At 54.3% G+C, this 25,088-nt stretch overlaps 1 protein-coding gene across 1 annotated transcript in view; it reads left to right on the top strand.

Moving 5' to 3' along the window:
- Cspg4 (chondroitin sulfate proteoglycan 4) overlaps positions 1–25,088 on the top strand; it is a 35,692-nt gene that overhangs the window by 4,664 nt on the left and 5,940 nt on the right. Inside the window, exons 2-8 of the mRNA XM_031344247.1 lie at positions 14,063–14,226; positions 15,955–19,503; positions 20,590–21,072; positions 21,700–21,876; positions 23,047–23,245; positions 23,349–23,483; positions 23,587–23,753. Coding sequence (XP_031200107.1) covers positions 14,063–14,226; positions 15,955–19,503; positions 20,590–21,072; positions 21,700–21,876; positions 23,047–23,245; positions 23,349–23,483; positions 23,587–23,753 — 4,874 coding nt within the window. The remainder of the gene's footprint in view (positions 1–14,062; positions 14,227–15,954; positions 19,504–20,589; positions 21,073–21,699; positions 21,877–23,046; positions 23,246–23,348; positions 23,484–23,586; positions 23,754–25,088) is intronic.

The raw sequence follows: 25,088 nt of genomic DNA, 5'->3' as shown, positions 1-25,088 counted from the left end.
CCTACCTCATAGCAAAAGCAAATGTTCCATTTAAAAGCCTCCATCTACTTCCAGCTAGAAAAGAAAAAAAAAAAAAAGGAAGCCACACATTTGTCTCTGATAAGGGTTGTAGCCTTCGGCTGTTGTCAAGGTGGCTCCATGGTGTGGATCATCCATGTTCTGGAGGTAGTGTGGGTGGGCCTGGCCCAGAGCAGTGCCTGTCTTGTTGACCAGTTCTTCTCAACTCAGTGCCTACCCACGCCCGCCGACTCGAAGACTGTGGAGGAGCCAGCTCTGCCAACTCTGGTGTGCATTAACCAGGCTGCCAGCCACGGCTCATGCTTACTTAAGTGTTTCTGTCTGTCCCCTCCTCCTCTGCCTCCACAGACCTCACAGGAGAAACCCTGACTCCAGACCAGCCCCAATCCTGTCATAGCAGGATTAAAGACATTGATAGCCAGGAGTCACATAGTGCTTCTTTAGAGGATTGGGGACTAGGCCTCCCTGCCCTTTGTCCTTATTCCTGGTATGGAAGGTGACCTCACCCATAGGACCAGCAGCCCCTGGTGTCTCACCTCCTTTCTCATGACTCTCCACCACATAGCTGAGCACAGGGTTTGTCCACTGGGGGCTGACTGGGGATTTTGCACACAGAGATCACACACCAGCCCACCCAGAGGTATGTGATCCTGAGAAAATAAGATGCCTGTCTCACCCAGTGCACGTACTGTAGCAGCTTCCTACACAAATGTTTATAGGTTGAGTTTTATCTGCTTTTTGCCAGGAGTGATGGTACATTCCTATAAACCCTGTACTCAGGAGGAAGAAGCAAGACTGAAAGTTCATGGCCAGCCTAGGCTACGTATTAAGACCCTGTCTCAAAGCAGTGGTGGTGGTGGTGGTGGTGGTGACGATGATGATGATTAAAAACACTGTTGGGTGAGGATCTAGCTTAGCCATTACAGTGTTTGTCTAACATGCATGAAAGTTGAGTTCAGGCTCCAGCTCCACTGCATAAACAGTGTGAGAGCATGCACCTGTTATCCCAGGACTTGGAGGTAGAATAAGAGGATCTGGAGTTCCAGGTCATTCTTAGCTAAATAGTGAGTCTAAGGCCCTTAGACATTCTTGGCTCAATCGTGAGATCCTGTCTCAAACAAAACAAGACAATAAAAATATACCGTTTTAATAGAGGATCTTGTGGTGGAGAAAGAGAATGAGATTGGTTGATTAAGATTGCTTCCTATCTTCCAAAGAATCCCACTCAAGGCTGACTGCAGGGTTCCCTGTAAAGTGTTCTTCTCCAGACCATTCAGCAGGGAGCCTGAAGGCAGAGAGCAGCCCCTGAACCCAGCCTCCACACACCCAGACCCTGAAGTTCCTCCTGCCCAGACTCCCACTTGGCTACTCCTGCCATCAAGCAGAACATTCCTGAACATCCAAGTGAGCAGAAGCTTCACTGTCTTGTGGCCACACTCACCACCACACTGTTACTCTGCTGTGCCCTCCTCTCCCTCCGTGGTCAACATGAGTCACGTCCTAATGTCTGGCCATTAGCTAACGTCCGCAGTCATCAGCCTTTCTCTTGGGGCTCTGTATAAAACTCCCTCTGTCTCCTGAGTATGGTTAGACACTCAGCAGGTGTGCATGCGTGAGTATGTGTGTGCCCCACATGTACACACGCACATGCTGCACATTGTTCGGTAGGCTCTGACCAAGACTGTGTCCAGCCTGCAAGCCAGCAGCCCTAGGGAAAGCCCCCAATTCAAGACATATACCCTGGCCAGGAAAGGGCCTCTGGCTAAGTCTCCGCCAATCTGCTCTCTGGGGAGCAGAGGAGACTGGGGAGAGGAGCCCAACTTCCGTTCCCACCTAAGAGCAAACCCTTCCCCGCCCACATTTCAGGAGGGGCAGCTATAAATATCAATGGGCCCAGGATGCTGATTCCCACGACATCAGCTCCTCCCTGCCCCCTTCTCTGGTGCACAGGCACTGGGGCCAAGAATCTCTGCTGCAGCTGGGGCAAGGCAGGCTTGTGCCCCCCCCCCCACTTCCTGGCGGAGGGAGAACAAATCACCATTTTGGGGAGTCTCTGGGTTATGGCTGAGCGTCTTTCCAATTCTCATTTTGACTCAGCCCCCACCTTTCCTGCTCTCAGCCTTGGTTCCTTAGAGACCTTCTATGGGGAGGCAGGAGGCTAGGCACAGCGGTTACAAGCATGGCGTTAGAGCGTTCCTCTGGGATTAGGTCCCAGCCCTTGTGCAAGGACCTTGGCTTGGCCCACTCTGAGCCTCCAATTAGCCCTTTATAAAATAGGAAAGAATTACCCCTACCTCTCATATGTGTCAATGAAGCCAGACCATGCCCTGGAAATCAAAGCTCTGCCAGGCATTTGTGCCCAAGGTTTGCTGTTATTCTTTCTGGGGTGGGTGGCTTAGTGGTGGTGGTGGGGTGATCCTGTTCAGGAAAGGTTCCAAGACAAGGACTCTGGGAGGGCTGTCAGCCACCTACCACACCCCCAGCCCAGGAGCCTTTACAAAGTGGGGGCAGGGCTCTGCATCTGTCCCTCTTGACGGCTGAGGTCTCACCTTGTTGGGACCTCACTGACAGAGCAGAAAATCCCTCCTGGGTACCCAGAACCTACTTCCCAATAGCAGACGGCCCTGTACAAGGTACACGAGCTGATATGCAGCTGAAACCCAGTAGATGCTAAGTGAGTAACCAAAAGATAGGCAGGCTCTGTCCCCAAAGCAAGTGACCAGGAACGAAAAAATGGGCTCCGGTATGAGTAAGGGAACCCAGAAACCTGTCTTTTTCTTGCCCTCTGCTAACTCCACAGGGCCTTCTCTTGATCCCCTCTCCAATTCTGACCAGAGCCCAGTGACATTGGCATAAAGTCCTTCAGAGTACTATGGACCACAATCACCACTGGAATCAGCAATAGTGGCAGCATAACAAGGGACGGAAATTCAGGCTGAGTGAAGTTGGGAAGATGTCTCTGGGATGCTTGTGATGGTGATGCCCATGTGAGTTCAGTGAGGATATGTGAGAGGTAGCTTTCTAGAGATGGCTACAGGGTGAGAAAGAAGCCTGGCCATGTAACTCTAGAGGCATCCTTGGGATGAAGGACTATCCAGAGACATTTGCCTTCACCCCAGAGCATTCTGGGAAGGGCCCAGCCAGCTCCCTGGATGTTCTAATAGAATCCAGGCGCCTGGCCCTGGCTGTTTCTGTCTCCAGGCATCTGGGGTCTGTGTGCTTCAGGCCTCCCATCTGTAGCCCAGCTGAGCCTTTCTCAAAGTAGGGGCTGAGATGGAGGCTTCTCCCTCCACTTAGTAACAATCAATGGGTAGGGAACTTGTATCCATGCTTACTACGTGACAGGTTGAGATATCTGACACTGCCGTGTGACCTTCAACAGACCTCTGTCCCACTCTGTGCCTCTGCATGAAAACCTTAATCTCCCAAGGCATCTCTAAAACTCTGAGTCCAAGCTCTTAAGAATGGGACAGGGACTCAGCTTCTAGCTAGCTGCTTGTCCTAAGCCACACAGCCAGCTGGAGTAGACCTTCCTCAGGGCTTAAGGGCATTCATTGGTTAGCCAGTGTTCCCGGGCATTGGGAAACCACTTTTCGTAGTTGGTCCCAGACCCTGGGGCTCTCCCAGGATGAGAGTTTCCCCCCACCCCCAGTTCCCATCTTCCACCCCCTAGCTTGGCCCCACCCTGCCAAAAATAAACTCAGACCACCCCATTTTGCCCCAGCCAGACCCACCCAGTCCTTCCAGAGCCAGTTGAGTCACGGCTTGGGACTGCTCCTTTTTTAACTGTCTGAGTCACCAGTTGTGGCTATGGCTCTATGACACATGCCCAGGCTACAGTCAGCCCATAGCTCTAAAAGCTCAACAGTGAGTAGCAGCAGGTGGATTTAGCTTGTAACCTATCAGGACTAGGAAGCTCATTCCCTAGTAAGCCAGAGATGGAGCTGACCCCAAAGGCCCTGCCTTGCCAGTTGCATTTTATTGCACCCCACCACAACTAAGTTTGTACTGCAGGAGTACCAGAATGAGACGGGTCTCCAATCCCAGTGTCTAGGGATGAATGGGAAGGTCACAGAGATTCCTATTACTGCCCTTGCCTATTTGGTTCCAGCTCAGGCCCACACTGTACCCTGAGTGCCCTGAAGACTCCCTGTTGGCAGAGACGCCCACTTCTGGCTTCCCCTGTTGCTCCTGCCTAACTCTGCTTACAGATCCATGGGCTGCAGGCTCCCCATCTCTCTCCCAGACCCTTTTCTATCCCATCTCTGTCTCTCCATCTCAACCATCCCTGTCTCTGGCTGGCTGTCTTCATTTCTCCATATCTGTGGTCCCTCTGTCTCTCCCTTCGCACTGCTGGCTCTTCATCTTTGCCTCTCCCAACTCTGGTCCTGTTCTTTCTCTGTGTCATGCTTTACCCAATTTGGGTGGCAGTCTGAAGTGCCCACTCTGCAGCTGGCACCCCCAGGGCCCTCATCTGTCTTCTCGGTAGACAAAATAGACCCACAACCACCCATCCCAACATGGGAGTCTGGGCCCCGGGGACCAATAATCCCGAGAGAAATTTTCCATCCCCCCTCACCCAGGCCCCATCCCCTACCCCAAAGCATAGGCTACATCCTGTCCCAGGGAATGTCAGGATCCCACAGGCACTTCCTTAGAGCCTGGGGGTGGGAGAGGGCCTGGGAATGGTCCCTCCTTAGGTCCTGCTGGAGCAGAAGCCTGCACAACTTCAAACCCCATCCTCCGTTTGTGGTTATGCCTCCAGCTATAAATAGGGGCTCACAGTCTATTTTCTTTAAAAACAAGCATCAGACTGGGTGACCATGGCCAGAAAAGCAACCCCTGACTGGAGCCCACCCTTCCTCAGCCCCTGTGTCCAGTCACCCTAGATGGTTGGCAGAGCTAGAAAGGAAGCTGGGGGGTGAGACACAGATGAGGCAGTCTCCAAGATGCTACCTGGACCGGCTAGGGGCCCGCCCTTTACACACCCCTCCCCATCTCCCTCCATCACACAAGGTCAGTCTCGTGCCTGAGACTCACAGTGTCAACATAGAGAGGTGGTACAGCTCCCCAGGCCACAGTTGAGTATCTACAGCCCACATAAAATGAAGGAGCCTTGGCTGTGAGACAGGATGAGGGAACCATGAGACCTGCCCTCAGAGAGAAGGAAGAAACATGCTGGATCCAAAACAGGGTGTAGGGGCTGGTGAGATGGCTCAGCGGGTAAGAGCACCAGTTGCTCTTCCAAAGGTCCTGAGTTCAAATCCCAGCAACCACATGGTGGCTCACAACCACCCATAATGAGATCGGATGCCCTCTTCTGGTGCATCTGAAGACAGCTAGAGTGTACTTGTAATAAATAAATAATAAATCTTTAAAAACAAAAACAAAACAAAACAGGGCGTAGATATCGGCTAGATTTTGGCAGAAAAGCCCGAGGTCCAGCGAAGTAGGTACCTAGAAGGTTCACGGCAATGAAGGGGAATGCTGTGGATGGAAGCAAGGTCACGCAGGACCTTCCACATCCCACTCGGGGTTTAGAGCCTGATCATGGGGTAGATCACCCAAAGCTTCCAGGCCAGGGAGGATGCTGGGCAAATCTGTTTAACTGTGGCTACTCCTTGCAGGGGAAGGCAGGAAGTTAACTAAGACAGGCACAAGATGGTGGTGATCTGCCTTGTAGGATGACCCAGTGGAAAGGGAGATTAATTAAAGGGAGAAGCTAGAGGCAGGAGAGATGGACAATGGATATTCCTTGACTCTGATGAGGGAGGAAAGAGTGGGTCCAGAAGAACTCAGTTTCTGTCTACAGTGGCTAGGTAGTAGGACCTTTACTGGGCCAGTGAGCAGCTTGGGGCAATATGACCTTGTTTGCTGAGTGGGGTCAGACATGGGGTTTCAGGCCCAGATGTCCACGGGCCTGAGGGCCCAGCATAAGAGGCCATCCATGCCTGAAGCTAGAGAAGCAAAAATGGGTACTTGTAGCAAAAGTAGTATTTAGTCCCTGGGAGCTACAGGTGGCAGGAAAGCTCAGTGAGAACCAATACTAACAGGAGGCAGGCCTACGTGGAATGCTTAAGGACCTCAAGCCGTTAGCAGACACCCTGTGGCTTCTGGGCCCACCTTGTAGCCACAGATTCTGATGGCTGGGCACTGGCCAGTGTAATAATTTGCTACTCTGCCTGTGTGAAAAAGATCTCCTTGATAGGAAACTCTCAGGACTGGAGAGATGGCTCAGATGTTAGGAATGCTTGATGTTCTTCAGGAGAACCTGAGTTTGATTCCCAGCACCCCCATGTAGAGCACAACTGGCCATAATTCCAGTTCCAGGGGAACCTACACCCTCTTCTGGCCTCCACAGGGACCGCATGCATATGGTGCCCAGACATACATACAGGCAAACACACATACACATAGAAAAATAAGGTTTTTCAAGAAGAAAATTCTCACATGAGCCAAATATCACCTCCTTCTGATTTCTACTCCTCTACCTACGGATGCTTCCTCTGTCTACACTTTCGTGGATTCTGTGGATGTGGAAGTGCCTTAGGCAGGGACACAAGCCTGGGGCCTACACTGAAGAACTTCTGACACGTGGAGGTGGTGCTCAGTGCTAAAGCACATGCTGAGCATGGGCAAAGCCCTGGTTTGATCTAGCACACACATACACACACAGGCTTCCAACTAGAGGCTGGTCCTCAGGACCCACTTTAGTGATCGAAGCTGCCTATCAGTCACTCATGTCTGAGCCGACCTGAATCCAGGCATGGGTTGTCCCCCTCATCTAAGTCCCCTTTCACAGATGGAAAGACTGAGGCCCGAGAGAATGTAGGCGATCAGGTCTCCAAGTTGAGGTGTGTGTGTGTGTGTGTGTGTGTGTGTGTGTCTGTCTGTCTGTCTGTCTGTCCACCTGCCTGCCTATCTGCCTGTCTGTATGTGTCTGTGTGTGTTTTAGGAGACTGATGATCCTTAATCTACCTCCAGGTCTCCCCCTCTTCTTCCCTAAATGTTAGAAATGATATTCTAAGGAATTCAGCCTGTTCTGCACACACAGTGTCACCAAGCTTTAAGTCCAGGCCCCCAGTCATTGTTCCCCACCGAAGCTCACACACCCACATCTCCAAACCCAGCTTTCCAGGCAAGAAAGTTCCAAGACACCTTCCCAATAGCCCTGTAACAGTAGCCCCTGTGGTGACTGGTCTGTGACACTAAGGGGCATCTGAGCCCTGACTTCAAGAGGGTTAGGCCCAACAGACACTCTCAGAGTAGCTTCCACCCTTGCTTAGTCTCTAGACCCTCTACTTCCCACCCTCCCTGACCTCCAAGTCCCCAGTGGGCAGGACTGGCACTCAATCGCCGGCTTCTGAGAAGACTAGTCCACCCCTCACCAGTCCCTCCCTCCCGCAGAAGCTCTCTGAGCCCACCCGCAGCTGCTCCAGGAGAAGCCAGGACGCCTCACCCTGCCAGCCAAAGCAGATGCGTTCCCTCCGGCCCTCCACTCCTCCCACTTCCACCCGACTCTGACAGAGGGAGCCTCAGGGGGACAAGAAGGGAAAAAGTGTGTCTTCCCCGGGCAAGCTGCCAGCCAGCCCTCACACCCTCCTCCCACCCCGGCCAGTGCAGATGCTCCAGCCATCACCTCTGTGTGTACACATCTCCTTGCCTGCACCCACAGCACCCAGCTCTGGAGCCACACCCACAGGGGCTTCAGCCCCAGCCTGGCCTCTGTCCCCATGAGCCTCTCTGTCTCATTGTCAAGGCCTCAGTGTCTTCTCTTATAAGAGGGAAATTGTCTCATAGAGACCCTGCTAAGGCTGGGGAGGGTCCCTTCTTCTCTCTTGCATACCAGTAACCTTATCCCAGGCTGGACCCACTGAGATGGGAATCTCACACCCACTAGGGCCTGGCCAGCCAGGGATAGGGAATGTGGGAAAGGCCCTGGAAATCCACCCATCTGAACAAGGAGGAAAATTATAAGGCAGAGAAAACCCTCTTGGAATGGTTCCTCACCACACTAGCCCCACCCTCTTTGCCTGAGGCAGGGGAGCAGTGGAGCTACACAAAGACTCCATTGAGCCCCGCTTCCTCCCTGTCCCAGCCTCCAGCTTGGGTGGACCCTGAGTGATTGGTTCCATCAAAACCTCTCATTTTCCCTCCTGTTTCCTCTTGTGCCCAGCATGGCTGGGCATATGTGGCTGGAAGCCTAGGATACTAGTCCTGCCCCCACAGAGCTCCCGGGGGATCTCCAAGACCATTCTTTCTTTTCTCCAGGGGCGTTCATCCTCCATATGGGCTTCCATACTTGGGAAGTCATCCTTAGTATATGGCCCTCAGCATGGCTGAATGATGATAGCTGTTAGAGGGCCAGCAGCTGAGGCCAGTGCCAGAGCCAGAGCTCAGGCAACAATTGAAGAAACTTCGGTTCTGGCCTTTTTGGACTTTCAGAGAACCAAAGAGTCCATGAGAGAGTCAAGGTCCGAGTGCTATTCTTGTGGCCTCGGAGTTCTTGGAATGAGGGGAGGGAGATTATCGTGAGCCCAGCAGGAGTCTTGTGGTGCTCATGGTGGTCCTTTGTCTGGTCTCACCGTGCTTTGTGATCCAGCACTGCCCTGGGGTGAGGTCTTGTCTCCTGAGAGAGAGGACAGCTCTAAATCCCAATGCCGCATGATTGTCAACTAGCCTACTGTTGTTCACACGGCTGGGGAGACTGGAATCAAGTGAGGACAGCTGAAGAGCATCAACGGTGTACAGTCTTCCAGCACTGGGCCTCTCTTAGCAGTGAGAGCTGCAGACTTGGCCCTGTAACCCAGTGCCATGCCTGTAAAGGTCGTTGTCCCTGTCGTCTAACCTGAGTCTGCTCCACTTCACCTTCCCTGGATACCTTCAGAGTAGCAGAGGTGAGGAAGGATGAGGGCCTACCTCAGGATGATGGCTTGGCCTTTCAGAGGGGTGAGATGTGCTGATGGAGATTATGTGGGAAGTAGATTTGGGAGGAGAGAGCCGCCCAACTGGGACCACCAGGCAGATTTTCTCTTGCCAAGCGCTCTTAGGAGGGGGCAGAACTGGTAGATTATCCTTCAACCCTGGCCAACCAGAATCCTGAACACACAGTTCTATCTATCAGTCTTTGTACCCAGTATCCAGCATCCTCACTGACCCCATGCCCACCTACACGTACTATCCAGGTATGCTGACACCCTCAATACATGCACGCACACATACTTGCACGTACACATGAGTGCGCACACATACACATGCACTCAAGTACAAGCTCATGCATACACACACACACACACATATGCACACATACACACACACACACACACACACACACACACACACCAGCTACTTGGGTCTATGGGGACGCCACAGGCTGCTTTGGTCAACTTGTCACTTTGCTCCCCCAGCCCAGAGCAGAGAAAGTCAGTGCCCAGGGCACCAGCGTCTGCCTACCTTTAAGGAAACCTCCTTCAGGTTTCCCTGGCTTGAAGGTATAACTATGGTGGAGAAACAAGAAGGAATCCTCAGAGGTACAAGGGAAGGCAAGGGGACATGAGGGCTGGGTGACCTCAGAGAGAATAGTGGCTCAGGCAGGGCACTTGGCCCATTGCTCTTACAAAGGCTGTATTCAGGTGGACCCCCAAACCCATGAGTGTAGACAGAAAGCCCTTCAACCCTGCCCCAGCCCTCCTGAGAATCTATCCCAGTGCCCCTCAGACTCTCTTGAAGACTCCAGCCTCATCCTGCCTCCTCAGACCTGGAACCAGGATACCTCACCCTGATGCCAAACCCCACAGGCTACAGTAGAGAAATCCAGCTTCCCAAAGAGGGGACCCTCTTCCTCCCAACTCTCTGGACACCCCTCATTCCAGCCCACAGCAGTAGGTCCTGCCTTCACTGTCACCCTGGGCTTCCTTGTCCCCTTTCCTAACTCTAGCTCTGTGCCCCTTGAGTTCAGTCTTTGTGAAGAGGGGTCACTATGTCTCACTTTCAGCACCTCTCTCCCAGGCTGGTTCTTCTTTTCCATCCCAGTTGCTGCCTTAGGGAACATATGCCTAAAATGCTTGTGCGTGCCCGAGTGTTTGGATGGATGGACGAATGATCAGAGATTGTCTCCTGTCGCTCTTGCCCACCTCTCTTGCAGCAAGCACTAGGCGTCACCACTATGTTCGCACGCCCAGGGGCTCCCACCCCCACCCTGCACTCAGCCGGGCAGCAGGCACTCCTGCCCATCCTGCCCAACAGCCCTGGGCTCCCATTTTCTCCCTTATAAAGTCAGGCTACGGCAGACAAGCAAGAATGCTGCCTCTGCCCATGACGCAAGCCAGCTGTGGAAGCCAGCCTGACTGCCCTAGGCTATGAGGGGTAGCACGGAGCTCACGGGGGTTCACTGCCTGGAAACAGGGTGTTGTGGGCGGGGCTGAGACCTGAAGCTTACCTTTCTAAGACCAAGTCAGATAGCTTCTCCCCTGGAGCCCCTATGGCCCGAGCCATAGAGAACTTTGATATTGTGGAACTCAATCTCCAGGGTGGGGCACCCAGGACAGAGGTAGCCAGAGGCCTGACTCTCTAGTACACCCTAGGGCAGAGAGTTGTATTCCCAGTTAGATAGGTGCAAGGGAAATCAAAGAGAAAGCTGGGGGGGTGGGGGAGGGTGTCAGGGAGAGAGACCAAGGGAATCAGCAGCCAGATGTAGGGCAGTGGGCAGAGCTGGGTGGCAGAGCTGTGGTGTTGAGAAATAGGACAGATAGAAAGACAGACAGTTGGCTTGCACAGAGTTCAGAGGACTTCGAGGAGCTGGGTCTGCAGCAGGCCCCCAGGACTAGAGGAAGCCTCAAAACTGGAAACCTTGCTCCCAGCCCAGCAGAACGAGACTAATGCGCATAGAATCCTACCAAGAAGATGCAGACTACAAACCCAACCCTGACTACACGGAAGACCCAACCTCAACAAACCTAAACAGGGAACTGGAGAAGCTGCAGCCTTATACAGGGACCAGGTCCCCACTGACACACTCCCCAAGAGTATCACCCCAGAGATCCAGGAGGTACCAACATAATCCGGGGCTAACTAGATTGACCAAAGCTTCGCTTGACCATCTGTGAAAGAGACCAGCACAGCAGGACACTGGCTCTTTCTCTATCCTAACCCCGGGTCTCAGGAAAAGCATGGAGCCACCCCACCCTGGGGTCCAGACAGCAGCTCCCTGTTCGTGAGAGGAAGGGTGGGAAGCCACGAGGACTTCCCCACCTTCAGCAGAACTCTGGGACGGGAGGGGCAGGAGCCCTCCAGGAACACATGGCCTCTTTGAGGGAGCCAGGCCTGTCTAAGTAATGGCAGGCAGGCAAGGGAGGCAGGATGGGCTGGGCACAATCGCTCCTCTGTCCTAACAGCTCTGGGTCCTCACGCGTATACACAAACACATAGCTTTACACAAACCCCAAAGACACCCCCGAGCAGCCACCCACACACTCAGGCACACACATCTGCATAGCCCTGGACACTCACCTGTGACCTTCCTCCACCCAAAAAAAAAAAAAAAAAAAGGCCACACAGGCAGCCTTTCTGCAGCTTCAGCTCATCTTCCAGAGCCCGGGGCACTTGCCCCTCCCACACAGAGGGCTTGGCCTATACACACTACACCACAACCCCCCTTCCTCAGCCTACATTAACCCTCTGCCTGTAAGTTGTCTAGAACAGTAAGGGGGGGCATGGGAGCAGAAGCCTCCATTGCCCCACCCGGAAAGATCCATACATCTCCGCTAGCCAACCTTCCACTCATCCTTCTCCTTGAGATCATTTATTACTCTTCCTGTGTGATACATTAGGCTGCCTCACCTCCTCTGGGATGTCCTCTGGGATTGACTTCTAGTTTGTTATTTCTTCATCCTGTACCCTCTTTATATTTGAAAGCCCTCTCCAACTGCCCCACTACCTAATGACAGCAATTCTGGATGCAGCCTGTCAGAAGGGTGAGAGGAGCACAAGTATGGAGGTGAGGTGGGGGTACTGTCAGAGTTTCCAAAGCCCCAGCCAGCTTGGCTTCAGAGGCCTCTGTTCTGACAAGGGGGCTGCCTGGCTTGCACACTCCAGCAACACAAGGCAGCCAGTGTGAGCGCCTCTCCACACAGGAAACAGCAGGGCCCAGCCCCTCAAAGGGCTCATTCAGACCCCAGCTCTCTGGAAAGTACCTCTGCTTCCTGCCACCCTCCCACTTAGTCAAACAGGCGGCAGCTCTCTCCTGTGGGAAGGGAGCAGAGGCAGGTGGTTCAATGGTTAGGGCCAGCTGCGCACCTTAGCGCCTGACCCAGAGCCCTGCCTTCATCTAAGACCCAAGAAGCTAATGTAGCTTCTGGGCCAGGGAGTGTGGGTGGAATCACTCCCACTGAGGGGAGTGTGCCCTCTTCCTTGTGGGTGTCGAGCAGCCCAGCCCCAGTTTGAAATGTTTACCTCTCTGCGGGATATAAATATTCTCAGAGTGGGCAGTATCACCTGGCCACAAAATCCCTGGAGGTTTACTGCTCAGCTCTCACCAGCTGCTCCAAGCCACTCCAGCCCACCAGGGTGGTGGCTCCATCCTGTGGGGGTTGTGTGCCCCACCTTCTGTTCTGTGGTTGCCCATGGTTTGGCCTGCGGCATTTTGGTCAAGCAGACCCAGCACCCCCACAGTCACCTACTGCGGACCAGTGTCCCACTCTGAGGTTCCCTGACACCAGATGCGCTGGGCCTGCAGAGCCCTGGACAGGTGGCTTTGTACTCATGACAATCTTTCTAACTCAGTCGTGCCACCAGGGAGGATATCGGCTCAGCCCTGAGAACAGCATTTTCTTTCTTGGCCATCTCTTCTGGGACAGAAAAGGTGCAGACCCCTGCAGTGGCTGATGCTGCCTTCTCAGGCGACGTTGGCTGGCTCAGGCTGGCAGGTGCCCAGCACTAGTGTGGCTGATGCCAGATCATCTCTATCAGAGCCATTAGCCTGAGTGTCCTGTGCAGTCTCAAAGAGGCCTGCCTGGGATGAGTTTCTCTTTCTCCTCCCCAACACTAGACATCTGCAGGCAGTTGAGGTTCTAACTACTGCAAGAATGGGTCAGAAGTGGTGAAGAAATTGCTGGAGACGGAAGAAAGCTAATTTTAGGGAACTGCCTGAAGGAGAGCTGAAGCCATTTCAAAGGTTCTCAGTGTGCTCCAAAGGGGCCTGCATGGTGCTCACCAACCCTGGGTAGACCTTATCTGTCCTGCTGCCTGGGGAGACCCTCACTGGTCCAGCTGGCAGACCTGGGCTGCATCCCCAGCCTTGTGCTCAGAGTCAGCCCTGGCCTGGGTTAGAGAAGGGGATCTCCACTCTTGTCTTCCCTGGCTTCTGAAGCATGTTTGGAAACAGAGAGGCCGGATATGAGTACTCACCAGAGACTGGTAGTGCCGAGGCAGGAAGCAATCGCAGAGTGGTGGAGGACAGTTTGGCTGGCTTTGAGTCTGACACGGCACGTGCTTCCCATTGGCCTGGGAGCCTTTGCTCCTTGGCAGGCTCTGAGCAATAAACGGCCCCACTCCACCCTGTCCCTACAGGCACTAGGAAAATAGAGAAGAAATGACCTGCCTGCATACCACCGTCAGGGGCCACAGCCAAACACAGAGATGAAGCGCAGTCCTGGCAAGGGTTGAGTATGAGGAGCCCACCCTAGGAGAAGAATGTGATCAGGGATCAGCCTTCATTGTGAGAGCCCCACCCCCATCCCCGGAACTCTGTTCCTGGGGGCCCATGCCCACCAAGCCAGATGATCAAGACAAGATAGGGAGAGACCAAGACCAGACCCAGGATGGACATTTGCTGGAGCCCAGAGGTGATGGGAACCTGTGGCTTCAGGAACCCAAGCAAACTTGAATAGCGGGAATCTTAAGGAGCCTCTAGGTAGTACCACATAGAGCCATGGGCATGTCATCAGAGAAGCACCTCCCTGCTCTGCAGCCCATCTGTCCATCTCTTCAGTACCTAGCCTCCTCCTAGCCGGAGCCTGACCTTGACCACAGCTCTCTCTCTCACCAGCCTCCTTCTTCGGAGAGAACCACCTGGAGGTGCCCATGCCCTCAGCCCTGACCAGAATAGACTTGCTGCTCCAGTTCTCCACATCCCAGCCCGAAGCCCTGCTTCTCTTGGCAGCAGGCCAAGCTGACCATCTCCTGCTCCAGCTCCATTCCGGATGCCTGCAGGTGAGTGGCACACCTGGGAACAGGGCCGGGGATCCCTTCTGTAGGCTGGAAGGCCTCACCTCTGCCTCGGGTCTTGATCTGTCTGCTGCAGGTGGCCAGCAGCATCCCAGAGAGCTGTTCTGGAACTCACTCTGTAGACCAGGCTGGCCTTGAACTCAGAAATCCACCTGTCTCTGCCTCTCAAGTGCTGGGATTAAAGGCATGGCCACCACTGCCCATCTTGCCTGCCTTTCTTTCTCTTCCCCATGCCTGACCAGTCCCTTCTCCTTGACATCTATGTGCGAGGAGTATCCCTGTTCCCAGGGAGTATCCCTGTGCTACTCACCTAACCCACTCACCTGACTGCAACTCTCCGTTCCCTTAGGCTCCCCTGGAGTAAGGTGGTACAATCTGAGATAGTAACAATGCCTTTACCACCTACGCCACCTACCACCAACCTCTTTTGTTCTTATTGCTTTAAGACCAATGTTATTTGTGAGGGGTCCTTTAGCTGTCTCTTGAGTCTTCCCCCTAATCATAAAGTGTTTAAGAACCCAGGCTCTTAGGCTTGGACCCATCTGCTTTCATGCCCCATTGCAGCTGAGGGGCCCTAGCCCTATCATCCTACAGCTGCCATGGCTTCTCACTGCCACAAGGTGTCACTTTGAGCCTGGGCCTGGGGCAGCAGATACAGTAGGGTCCACAGATGTTCCATGCTTGGATTCCTGAGATCTTGTACTCTATCTGCCATCACCCACTCCAGTCCTGGTGTCTGTGTCTCATGGAGGATGCCTCCTCTACTAGAGCCTCAAGAACAGAGCATCTGGGCTGGCGAGACAGCTTGGTGGGTAGATGCACCTCTGTGCAGGTCTCACGGATGACCTAAGCTCACTGCCCAGAACCCACAACGAACGTCACAGAGAGGACTGACTCCTCGGCCTCTGACCTTCACATGTGCCTGCACACACGCACACGCACACGCACAGGCACATGCACACACATGCATGCATGCATGCACACCACACTCACAAATGCCCGCACACACACACACATATACACGCTCTCACACACACACCACACACTCTCTCACACACACACACGCACGCACAGGCACATGCACACACATGCATGCATGCATGCACACCACACTCACAAATGCCCGCACACACACACACATATACACACTCTCACACACACACCACACACTCTCTCACACACACACACACAGGCACACACACATGCACACACACACACCACACTCACAAATACCTGTACACACCACACATGAACACACATAGGCACACACACTCATGCATACACACACACACACACACACACACACGCGCGCGCGCGCGCGCACACACTCACACATGCACACCATATGCACAAATACCCGTACACACGCTCACACATGCACGCACACAAATAGATAAAACATTAAAAAGGAAAACACAGACCATCTCTTTGGGTTCTTAGCCTTACGGTACGCCAAGCTTCTTCTGCCTACTAAGGGGAGGATGGGGACCTTGCAAAGTGCTGCTTCAGGAGAGAACCTTGCTTTGTGTAAATCCCTAGGGTCAAAGACAGTCTCTGAGCCACACTGGGGCCTTGACTCTACCCAGTTGAAACAATAGGGAGCTAAGGGTGCCGTCATGGAAAGCCCGGTCCTATTCCAGTTTTGAAGGGGCTCAGTGTAGGGTAGACAGAAGCGTCAGCCACTCCCACCTCGATCTCCCTGTCTCTCTTCAGGTCAGACTTGCGCTGGGACAAAAGGAGCTGAGGCTACAGACGCCAGCAGACACAATGCTGAGTGACTCCACCCCCCACACTGTCGTGCTCACTGTCTCCGACAGCTGGGCAGTGCTGTCCGTTGATGGAGTGATGAACACCTCTGCCCCCATCCCAAGAGCATCCCACCTCAAGGCCACCTATGGACTCTTCGTAGGCTCCTCTGGAAGCCTTGACCTGCCTTACCTGAAGGGAATCAGCCGACCCCTGAGGGGCTGCCTCCACTCAGCCATTCTCAATGGCCGCAACCTTCTCCGTCCACTGACCCCCGATGTGCATGAAGGTTGTGCTGAAGAATTCTCTGCTGGTGACGAAGTGGGCCTAGGCTTCTCTGGACCCCACTCATTGGCTGCCTTCCCCTCCTGGAGCACTCGGGAGGAAGGTACCCTGGAGTTTACGCTCACCACTCGGAGTCAACAGGCACCCCTGGCCTTCCAAGCAGGGGACCAGCGTGGCAACTTTATCTATGTGGACATATTCGAGGGCCACTTGCGGGCTGTGGTTGAGAAGGGCCAGGGCACCATGCTGCTCCGTAACAGCGTGCCTGTGGCTGACGGGCAGCCTCACGAGGTCAGCGTCCACATAGATGTTCACCGGCTGGAAATCTCTGTAGACCAATACCCTACACGTACTTTCAACCGTGGGGTCCTCAGCTACCTGGAGCCACATGGCAGTCTCCTCCTTGGGGGACTGGACACAGAAGCTTCTCGCCACCTCCAAGAACACCGTCTGGGCCTGGCACGGGGAGCTGCCAATATCTCCCTGGTAGGCTGCATAGAAGATTTCAGTGTTAACGGCAGGAGGCAGGGCCTCCGGGATGCCTGGCTGACCCGTGACATGGCAGCAGGCTGCAGGCCTGAGGAGGATGAGTATGAGGAGGAGGTCTATGGCCCCTATGAAACTTTCTCCACCCTGGCACCGGAAGCCTGGCCAGCCATGGAACTGCCAGAGCCATGTATTCCTGAGCCGGGACTGCCTGCTGTCTTTGCGAACTTCACCCAGCTGCTTACCATCAGCCCCTTGGTGGTGGCCGAGGGTGGCACGGCCTGGCTTGAGTGGCGGCACGTGCAGCCCACGCTGGACCTGACAGAGGCAGAGCTGCGCAAGTCCCAGGTGCTGTTCAGTGTGAGCCAGAGTGCACGCCATGGTGACCTGGAGCTAGACATCCCAGGAGCCCAAACCCGGAAAATGTTTACCCTGTTGGACGTGGTGAACCGTAAGGCCCGGTTTGTTCACGATGGCTCAGAAGATACCTCTGACCAGCTGATGCTGGAGGTGTCGGTGACTGCTCGGGCACCTGTGCCCTCCTGCCTGCGGAGGGGCCAGATTTACATTCTGCCCATCCAGGTAAACCCTGTTAATGACCCACCACGCATCATCTTTCCGCACGGCAGCCTCATGGTGATCCTGGAACACACCCAGAAACCTCTGGGACCTGAGATTTTCCAGGCCTACGACCCAGACTCTGCCTGTGAGGGTCTCACTATCCAGCTCCTTGGGGTCCCCTCTGGTGTCCCTGTGGAACACCGAGACCAGCCCGGAGAGCCAGCAACTGAGTTTTCCTGTCGGGAACTGGAGGCAGGCAACATCGTCTATGTCCACCGTGGTGGGCCTGCACAGGACCTGACATTCCGGGTCAGTGACGGGATGCAGGCCAGCGCTCCAGCTACACTGAAGGTAGTGGCTGTCCGGCCAGCCATACAGATCCTCCACAACACAGGGCTGCACCTGGCCCAGGGCTCTGCTGCAGCCATCTTGCCTGCCAACCTGTCAGTAGAAACGAATGCAGTGGGACAGGATGTGAGTGTGCTGTTCCGAGTCACTGGCACCTTGCAGTTCGGGGAGCTGCAGAAGCAGGGGGCTGGAGGGGTGGAGGGCACCGAATGGTGGGACACGCTAGCCTTCCACCAGCACGATGTGGAGCAAGGCCGAGTGAGGTACCTAAGTACTGACCCACAACACCATACCCAAGACACAGTGGAGGACCTGACCTTGGAGGTGCAGGTGGGCCAGGAGACGCTGAGCAATCTGTCTTTCCCTGTGACTATCCAGAGGGCCACAGTATGGATGCTGCGACTTGAGCCTCTGCATACACAGAACCCTCATCAGGAGACCCTCACCCCGGCCCACCTAGAGGCATCCCTGGAGGAGGAGGAAGGGGGAGACCCATACTCTCATACCTTCCACTATGAGTTGGTGCAGGCCCCCAGGAGAGGCAACCTCCTGCTTCAGGGTACAAGGCTGTCAGATGGCCAGAGCTTCAGCCAGAGTGACCTGCAGGCGGGTCGTGTCACCTACAGGGCCACAATGCGGACCTCCGAGGCAGCTGACGACTCCTTCCGTTTCCGGGTCACATCCCCACCACATTTCTCCCCGCTCTACACGTTCCCCATCCACATTGGAGGTGACCCAAACGCCCCCGTCCTCACTAACGTCCCCCTCATGGTACCCGAGGGAGGGGAGGGAGTGCTGTCTGCTGACCACCTCTTTGTGAAGAGCCTCAACAGTGCCAGCTATCTCTATGAGGTTATGGAGCAGCCCCACCATGGCAGGCTGGCTTGGAGGGACCCAAAGGGGAAGGCCACCCCAGTGACATCCTTCACTAATGAGGACCTACTCCACAGCCGACTGGTCTACCAGCATGATGACTCTGAGACCATAGAGGATGATATTCCGTTTGTGGCCACACGTCAGGGCGAGGGCAGTGGTGACATGGCCTGGGAGGAGGTGCGTGGTGTCTTCCGAGTAGCCATCCAGCCTGTGAATGATCACGCCCCTGTGCAGACCATCAGCCGTGTCTTCCACGTGGCCCGGGGTGGGCAGCGGCTGCTGACTACAGATGATGTGGCCTTCAGTGATGCTGATTCAGGCTTCAGTGATGCGCAACTGGTGCTGACCCGCAAGGACCTCCTCTTTGGCAGCATCGTGGCTATGGAGGAGCCCACGAGACCCATCTACCGGTTCACCCAAGAAGATCTCAGGAAGAAGCAAGTCCTGTTTGTGCACTCAGGGGCTGACCATGGCTGGCTCCAGCTCCAGGTGTCTGATGGGCAGCACCAGGCTACTGCCATGCTGGAAGTGCAGGCCTCAGAGCCCTATCTTCACGTAACCAACAGTTCTAGCCTTGTGGTTCCTCAGGGAGGCCAGGGCACCATTGACACCGCTGTGCTCCACCTGGACACCAACCTAGATATACGAAGTGGAAATGAGGTCCACTACCATGTAACCGCTGGCCCTCACTGGGGGCAGCTGCTCCGGGATGGCCAGGCAGTCACCTCCTTCTCCCAACGGGACTTGCTGGATGGGGCCATTCTCTACAGCCACAATGGCAGCCTCAGCCCCCAAGACACCCTGGCCCTTTCTGTGGCAGCAGGGCCAGTACACACTAACACCATCCTACAAGTGACCATTGCCCTAGAGGGCCCCCTGGTCCCATTACAACTGATGCAGCACAAAAAGATCTACGTCTTCCAGGGGGAAGCGGCTGAGATCAGAAGGGACCAGCTAGAGGTAAGGTGGTACACACGGCCTTGCCAAGCTGAGAGTACTTCCATGAAGGGGATGTTCCTGAGGTGATGCGGGTGTGAGAAATATTATGTAGCTTCAGTATTTCCCTGTGTGTGTTGTAGTTCTACATGCATTTAGGAAATCTGTTATACATACACCTACCTACGTGTTAAGTGTCATGTACCTCCAAGGACCACACACACATGTGTCCTTGCTATGGCTAACCATGTAAAATCTGGGCTCCAGCCAGATCCACAGAATCTCTGAAGCAGAGCCCAGTAATATGTATTCTGTTACACCCCCTAGGTTACCATGAGGGGTGACCTTTAGGAGTGCTGCCCCTCAGATCCATGGGTCTTCAGCTCTTCCCCTAGACTCACACACCAGGACCGTGAGGGTCTAGGAAGTGTTTATTAACTCAGGGAGCTCAAACACTGACCAGCTAGCTCACCACCTTGCTGTGAAACCCCAGTTTTGAGGCCCTTCCAGTTCTGAGTGTTTGGATTTTGAGAAAGGCCATGACTAAACATGTCAGAAGTGTCAGCCCCAGAGGAGGTAGCATATGAACCAAGTTAGGGTGGTGCACACCTTTAATCCCAGCACTCAGGAGCCAGAGGCAGGCAGAGCTCTTTTGAGTTCAAGGCCTAACCTGGTCTATTAAGTGAGTTCCAGGCCAGAGAAGGCGCAAAAGAAGGGGTAGGGGGAGCAGAGAAAAAGAGAAAAGTATGGGGTATGGACAGCAAAAAAGTAGCAGATGCCATTTCCAAGCTAAAAGCTTTGTATTCTGCAAAGGCATAGAATCAGAAGTGTAATGTAAGAGTGGTGCTTAGACTTTTTTGTGGCTAGATCAGGCAGTGAAGGAGTACTCAGCCTCCTTTGGGCTGGACCAAATCAACAAACTGCTTAAGACCTGGACTCTGGGAGCCTGTGCTGCTAGGTATGGTGAGAGCGCCCTCTTGTGGTATGCAGTGTCAGCTGTAAGAGAGCCCGAGCAGAGCATTAGCAACACGTGTCGACCGAGCCTGTTCTGCCACCTGAGGTCCACAACAGCCTGTGACCCTTTTTGTCCCCATCATCTCTGTCGACCAGGTAGTCCAGGAGGCAGTGCTGCCTGCCGACATCATATTCTCGTTAAGAAGCCCCCCGAACGCTGGCTACCTGGTGATGGTGTCCCACGGTGCTTCAGCAGATGAGCCACCCAGCCTGGATCCTGTGCAGAGGTTCTCCCAGGAGGCAGTGAATTCAGGCCGGGTTCTCTACCTGCACTCTCGCCCTGGAGCCTGGAGTGATTCCTTCTCCCTGGATGTGGCCTCGGGCCTGGGTGATCCTCTTGAAGGCATCTCTGTGGAGCTGGAGGTGCTGCCCACAGTCATCCCCCTGGACGTGCAAAACTTCAGCGTTCCTGAGGGTGGCACCCGTACCCTGGCCCCTCCGCTGATCCAAATCACCGGGCCTTACTTCCCCACCCTTCCAGGCCTTGTCCTACAGGTGCTAGAGCCACCACAGCACGGGGCCCTGCAGAAGGAGGATCATCCTCAAGATGGGAGCCTCAGCACTTTCTCCTGGAGAGAGGTACCGGAGATGCCAAGGCCTCAGTGCAGCCCTAGTTACTGGCACTGCTTTATGCTCTATTTCAGTCTTTCCCTGGGAAATGGAAACCATTGTTTTTCCCCACACACTCACATACACACTTCTTTTTTTTTTTTTTTTCTAAGATTTATTTATCAGCCAGGCGGTGGTGGCACACGCCTTTAATCCCAGCACTTGGGAGGCAGAGGCAGGCGGATTTCTGAGTTTGAGGCCAGCCTGGTCTACAGAGTGAGTTCCAGGACAGCCAGGGCTACACAGAGAAACCCTATCTTGGAAGAAAAAAAAAAAGATTTATTTATTTATTTTATGTATATAAGTATATGTATATTCAGACGCGCCAGAAGAGGGCATCAGATCCCATTACAGATGGTTGTGAGCCACCATGTGATTGCTGGGAATTGAACTCAGGACCACTGAAGAGCAGTCAGTACCCTTAACCACTGAGCTATCTCTCCAGCCCCACATACACACTTCTTACCTGTGGAAACATGTTCTAAAGGGATCTGTCTCCTGTCCCTAACAATGGGACATTAAGGTTGCTGGTCCCAAGATCTCTGTGGAGTCTTAAGCTAGCTGGAGCCTGACAACCAATTCTGGGTCTTCTAATAGGTGGAAGAACAGCTGATCCACTACGTGCATGATGGAAGTGAGACACAGACAGACGGCTTCGTCCTGCTAGCTAATGCCTCAGAGATGGATCGCCAGAGCCAACCCATGGCCTTCACTATCACCATCCTTCCTGTCAATGACCAGCCCCCTATCCTCACCACAAACACGGGCCTGCAGGTGAGTTCACCCCTGGGTCTACCCCATCTCTGGTCCCAAAAACAGACTAGAGTCCCTTACTTCTCCTCTTCTCTCAGGCTCAGTTTCATCTTCTGTGAAATGGGTTCACTACCACATACCTGGCTATTGGAAGGAGAGATGTGATACTGTGCTGAAAACAGAACACAGTTGTGAAGTTTTGTTACTGGGCACTTGTAAATACAGTGGAGTCTTGTTTTAGAAAGACCATCTTTGGCCCTGCTAGTCCCTGGACCCACCTGTAGCAGAAAGGTTTTCCCTCATGTCGCAGGCCCAAAATACCTAAAGAGATTTATTATAAACCCTGCCTTGTGGGCTGCAGCTTGGGAGCTCGAGTGTCACCGCAAATAAAGATGACAACAGAGCTTCCCATGTTTCTATCCCTATCGGCTGAGGGAGATGGTCCAGATAACCAAGGGTTGCCTAGGTTGGAGATGATGTGTGGTAAATTGGCCACTAGGTGGCAATATCCACCCATGTTAGCCCCCTGGAGCCCAACACTGCTGTTTTAACTTTAGGACTCTGGGAGGGAGAAGCTGGTGGGTATTAAAGGGTGTTTTCTGATATGAGGGCCTCCTACCCAGAATGGCCCCAGTGACTGGCCCTGTGCCACATAGAACAAGGCTCCAGAAGAGGACCTTGTTCCCGTGTGGGTGGGTAACCTACAAGTTCTCCGCATGGATCCTAGCTGATACGGAAATTCAGCTCTCCATCTCCCTCCTGAACTTCATTTGGCAGGAGAGCCTGTTTCTAAGTGTCCTGTGCTGGCCAACACCATTATGTCTGTCCTGTGCTCACCCGCACCAACTGGTGTATGCCATGGCAGGAGGGAAGGGAGATCCCTGCCCACCAGTGAGACACAGCAGCACCTTTGGTCAGGGCCAGGGATCTCTGAAGTAAGAACTTAGTAAGGGCCCAACAGGAGCATTTCTAGGCAGGAGGTTGTGGTCTGGTTTTGAGGTATAATTAAGATTAGGCCAGGTAGAGAAGGAATAGAAAAGGAGAATAAGATAGAAGGCCCTTGATGCGGTGGAGCCCAGAATGGCTCAGGCATCCATGACAGCTGGAGGCCTGGTGGCAGTCCCAGGGCCAGGAGTAAGGGGATGGGATGGGTACAATGTGGACAGAACTTTCACAGGTCTGTGTCCCCAGATCTGGGAGGGGGCCACTGTGCCCATCCCTCCCGAGGCCCTCAGGGGAACAGACAATGATTCGGCGCCAGAAGACTTGGTCTACACCATTGAGCAGCCCAGCAATGGACGGATTGCCTTGAGGGTAGCACCAGACACCGAGGTCCACCGCTTCACACAGGCCCAGCTGGACAGTGGGCTTGTGCTGTTCTCACACAGAGGTACCGGGTGCTGAGTGGGTTCCTCAGCCTCCTGGGGTGGGGGTACCTGAAGGGGAGGGAGCTACCTCCGGCCAGCAGGATCAGCTCCACCCCCTGTGCTCAGGAGCCCTGGAGGGAGGCTTCCACTTCGACCTCTCTGACGGCGCACACACGTCCCCCGGACATTTCTTCCGAGTGGTGGCCCAGAAGCAGGTGCTCCTCTCCTTGGAAGGCACCCGGAAGTTGACTGTCTGTCCAGGTAGGTCTGCATGCTGAGTAGCTGAGGCAGAATGGAGGATGGTAGCGCAGGAGCCTTGCCTTGGCTCCCGTCAAAAGCTCACAGGCTCCTTCGTGCTTTACAGAATCTGTGCAGCCACTCAGCAGTCAGAGCCTGAGCGCCAGTTCCAGCACAGGCACTGACCCTCGTCACCTGCTCTACCGGGTGGTAAGAGGCCCCCAGCTTGGCCGACTCCTCCATGCCCAGCAAGGAAGTGCAGAGGAGGCCTTGGTGAACTTCACCCAGGCTGAGGTAAGGACCTCACTCCTCAGCCACCACACACACCCCAACCTCACCTCAGGTGGCTGCCAGCTGGAGCCTCTGCATCCCTGGCAGCTAGTTTCTCTGGATCCTGCCCCAGCTCAGGGTTAGACCTCCTGAAGGAAGCCACAGCTGGATCCTCAAGTCTGAAAAGAGCCCAGAAAGGAAGACCCCAGCGGCTGGTGAGGGGACGAGCTCACTTCAGTCAGACAACTTGGGATAAAGTTGAGCTTAGGACTCAGGAAAGGTGCCAGAGTATGTTAGTAAGCTGGGAGCAGATGGGTCACAGGCAGAGTGGGCCAAGCTGAGGGACACTGATATCAGCTCTTCAGAGCAGAGTTCCTAGGGCACACCAGGACCACCAATCAAAAGTATAATTCCCAGCCTCAAGGCGAGGCCAGAGCTGTCATGAGAGGGGGACAGCAGTCATTACTTACCTTGCCACATGCATGGACTGGTCCCCACGGGTTCTAAGGAACTATGAGCAGCTCCTCTGGACTATGGTAGAGGACAAGCTCTCATGAGCAAACAACACACTTGGTCCTCCCACCTAGAGGCCATGTGGGCACATAAAATTACAGCATGACCCCGATTCTTTCTACATGAGCAGGATTCAAGAGGACACAGCTGGCCCTGTCTCTGGATCTGCAGCGCTCTGTTGCTGCCCCAAGAACTTTCCAGCGGGGCTTATCCTGGCCCTTGAAAAGGGCAGGACCTAACTCCAGGTCTCTTCCCAGCACTCCTTTCCCTCAGAGGCCTTGTGGGCCCCACAAGTTCCTTTCTACTCCATCAGGGTGTGTGCTCTCCCTGAGAAGGACTGGGACAGAGGAGCTGGCAAAGGCCAGCACTCCCACCCCAGCAGGTAGCTCAGAGGAGGAAGCTGCCTTAACTACGGTCAAGTAAGATACCTCAGGCCCTGCACATCTTTGGCTAGGTTTGTGCTCTCTCTTTTCCCAGTCCCTAGCATCCACCAGAGGCCCTTTCTGCCCTCTCCCTACAATGAAATCTGCCAGTGGCTAGAACAGCTGTATACCCTGAGTCACTGGGAGCCTTGTTATCAGAGACCAGGGAGGAGGAGAGACTGGGACAAGGCCATGAGTGCCCCTCCCCCACCCAGCAATTCCCCCACGCTCCAGCAACACTGAAGGACAGGGCTGAATGGCCACCAGGGGGCCAGACTGGCAGTACCACCCAAGAAGGCTGGAAAGAGGCTACGTGGCACAGACACCATCCTCCACTGGCAGAGGCCGGGCTGCAGTGGGCAGTGGATTGACAGCACCACTGCCCTTCGAGATGCTGGGCTGGACAGGGCAGAGCTTGGGTAAC

This window comes from Mastomys coucha, unplaced genomic scaffold (assembly GCF_008632895.1).
Source record: "Mastomys coucha isolate ucsf_1 unplaced genomic scaffold, UCSF_Mcou_1 pScaffold23, whole genome shotgun sequence".
Lineage (NCBI taxonomy): Eukaryota > Metazoa > Chordata > Mammalia > Rodentia > Muridae > Mastomys > Mastomys coucha.
The sequence above is the reverse complement of the archived record's forward strand: the minus strand, read 5'-3'. Positions and strand labels throughout refer to the sequence as shown.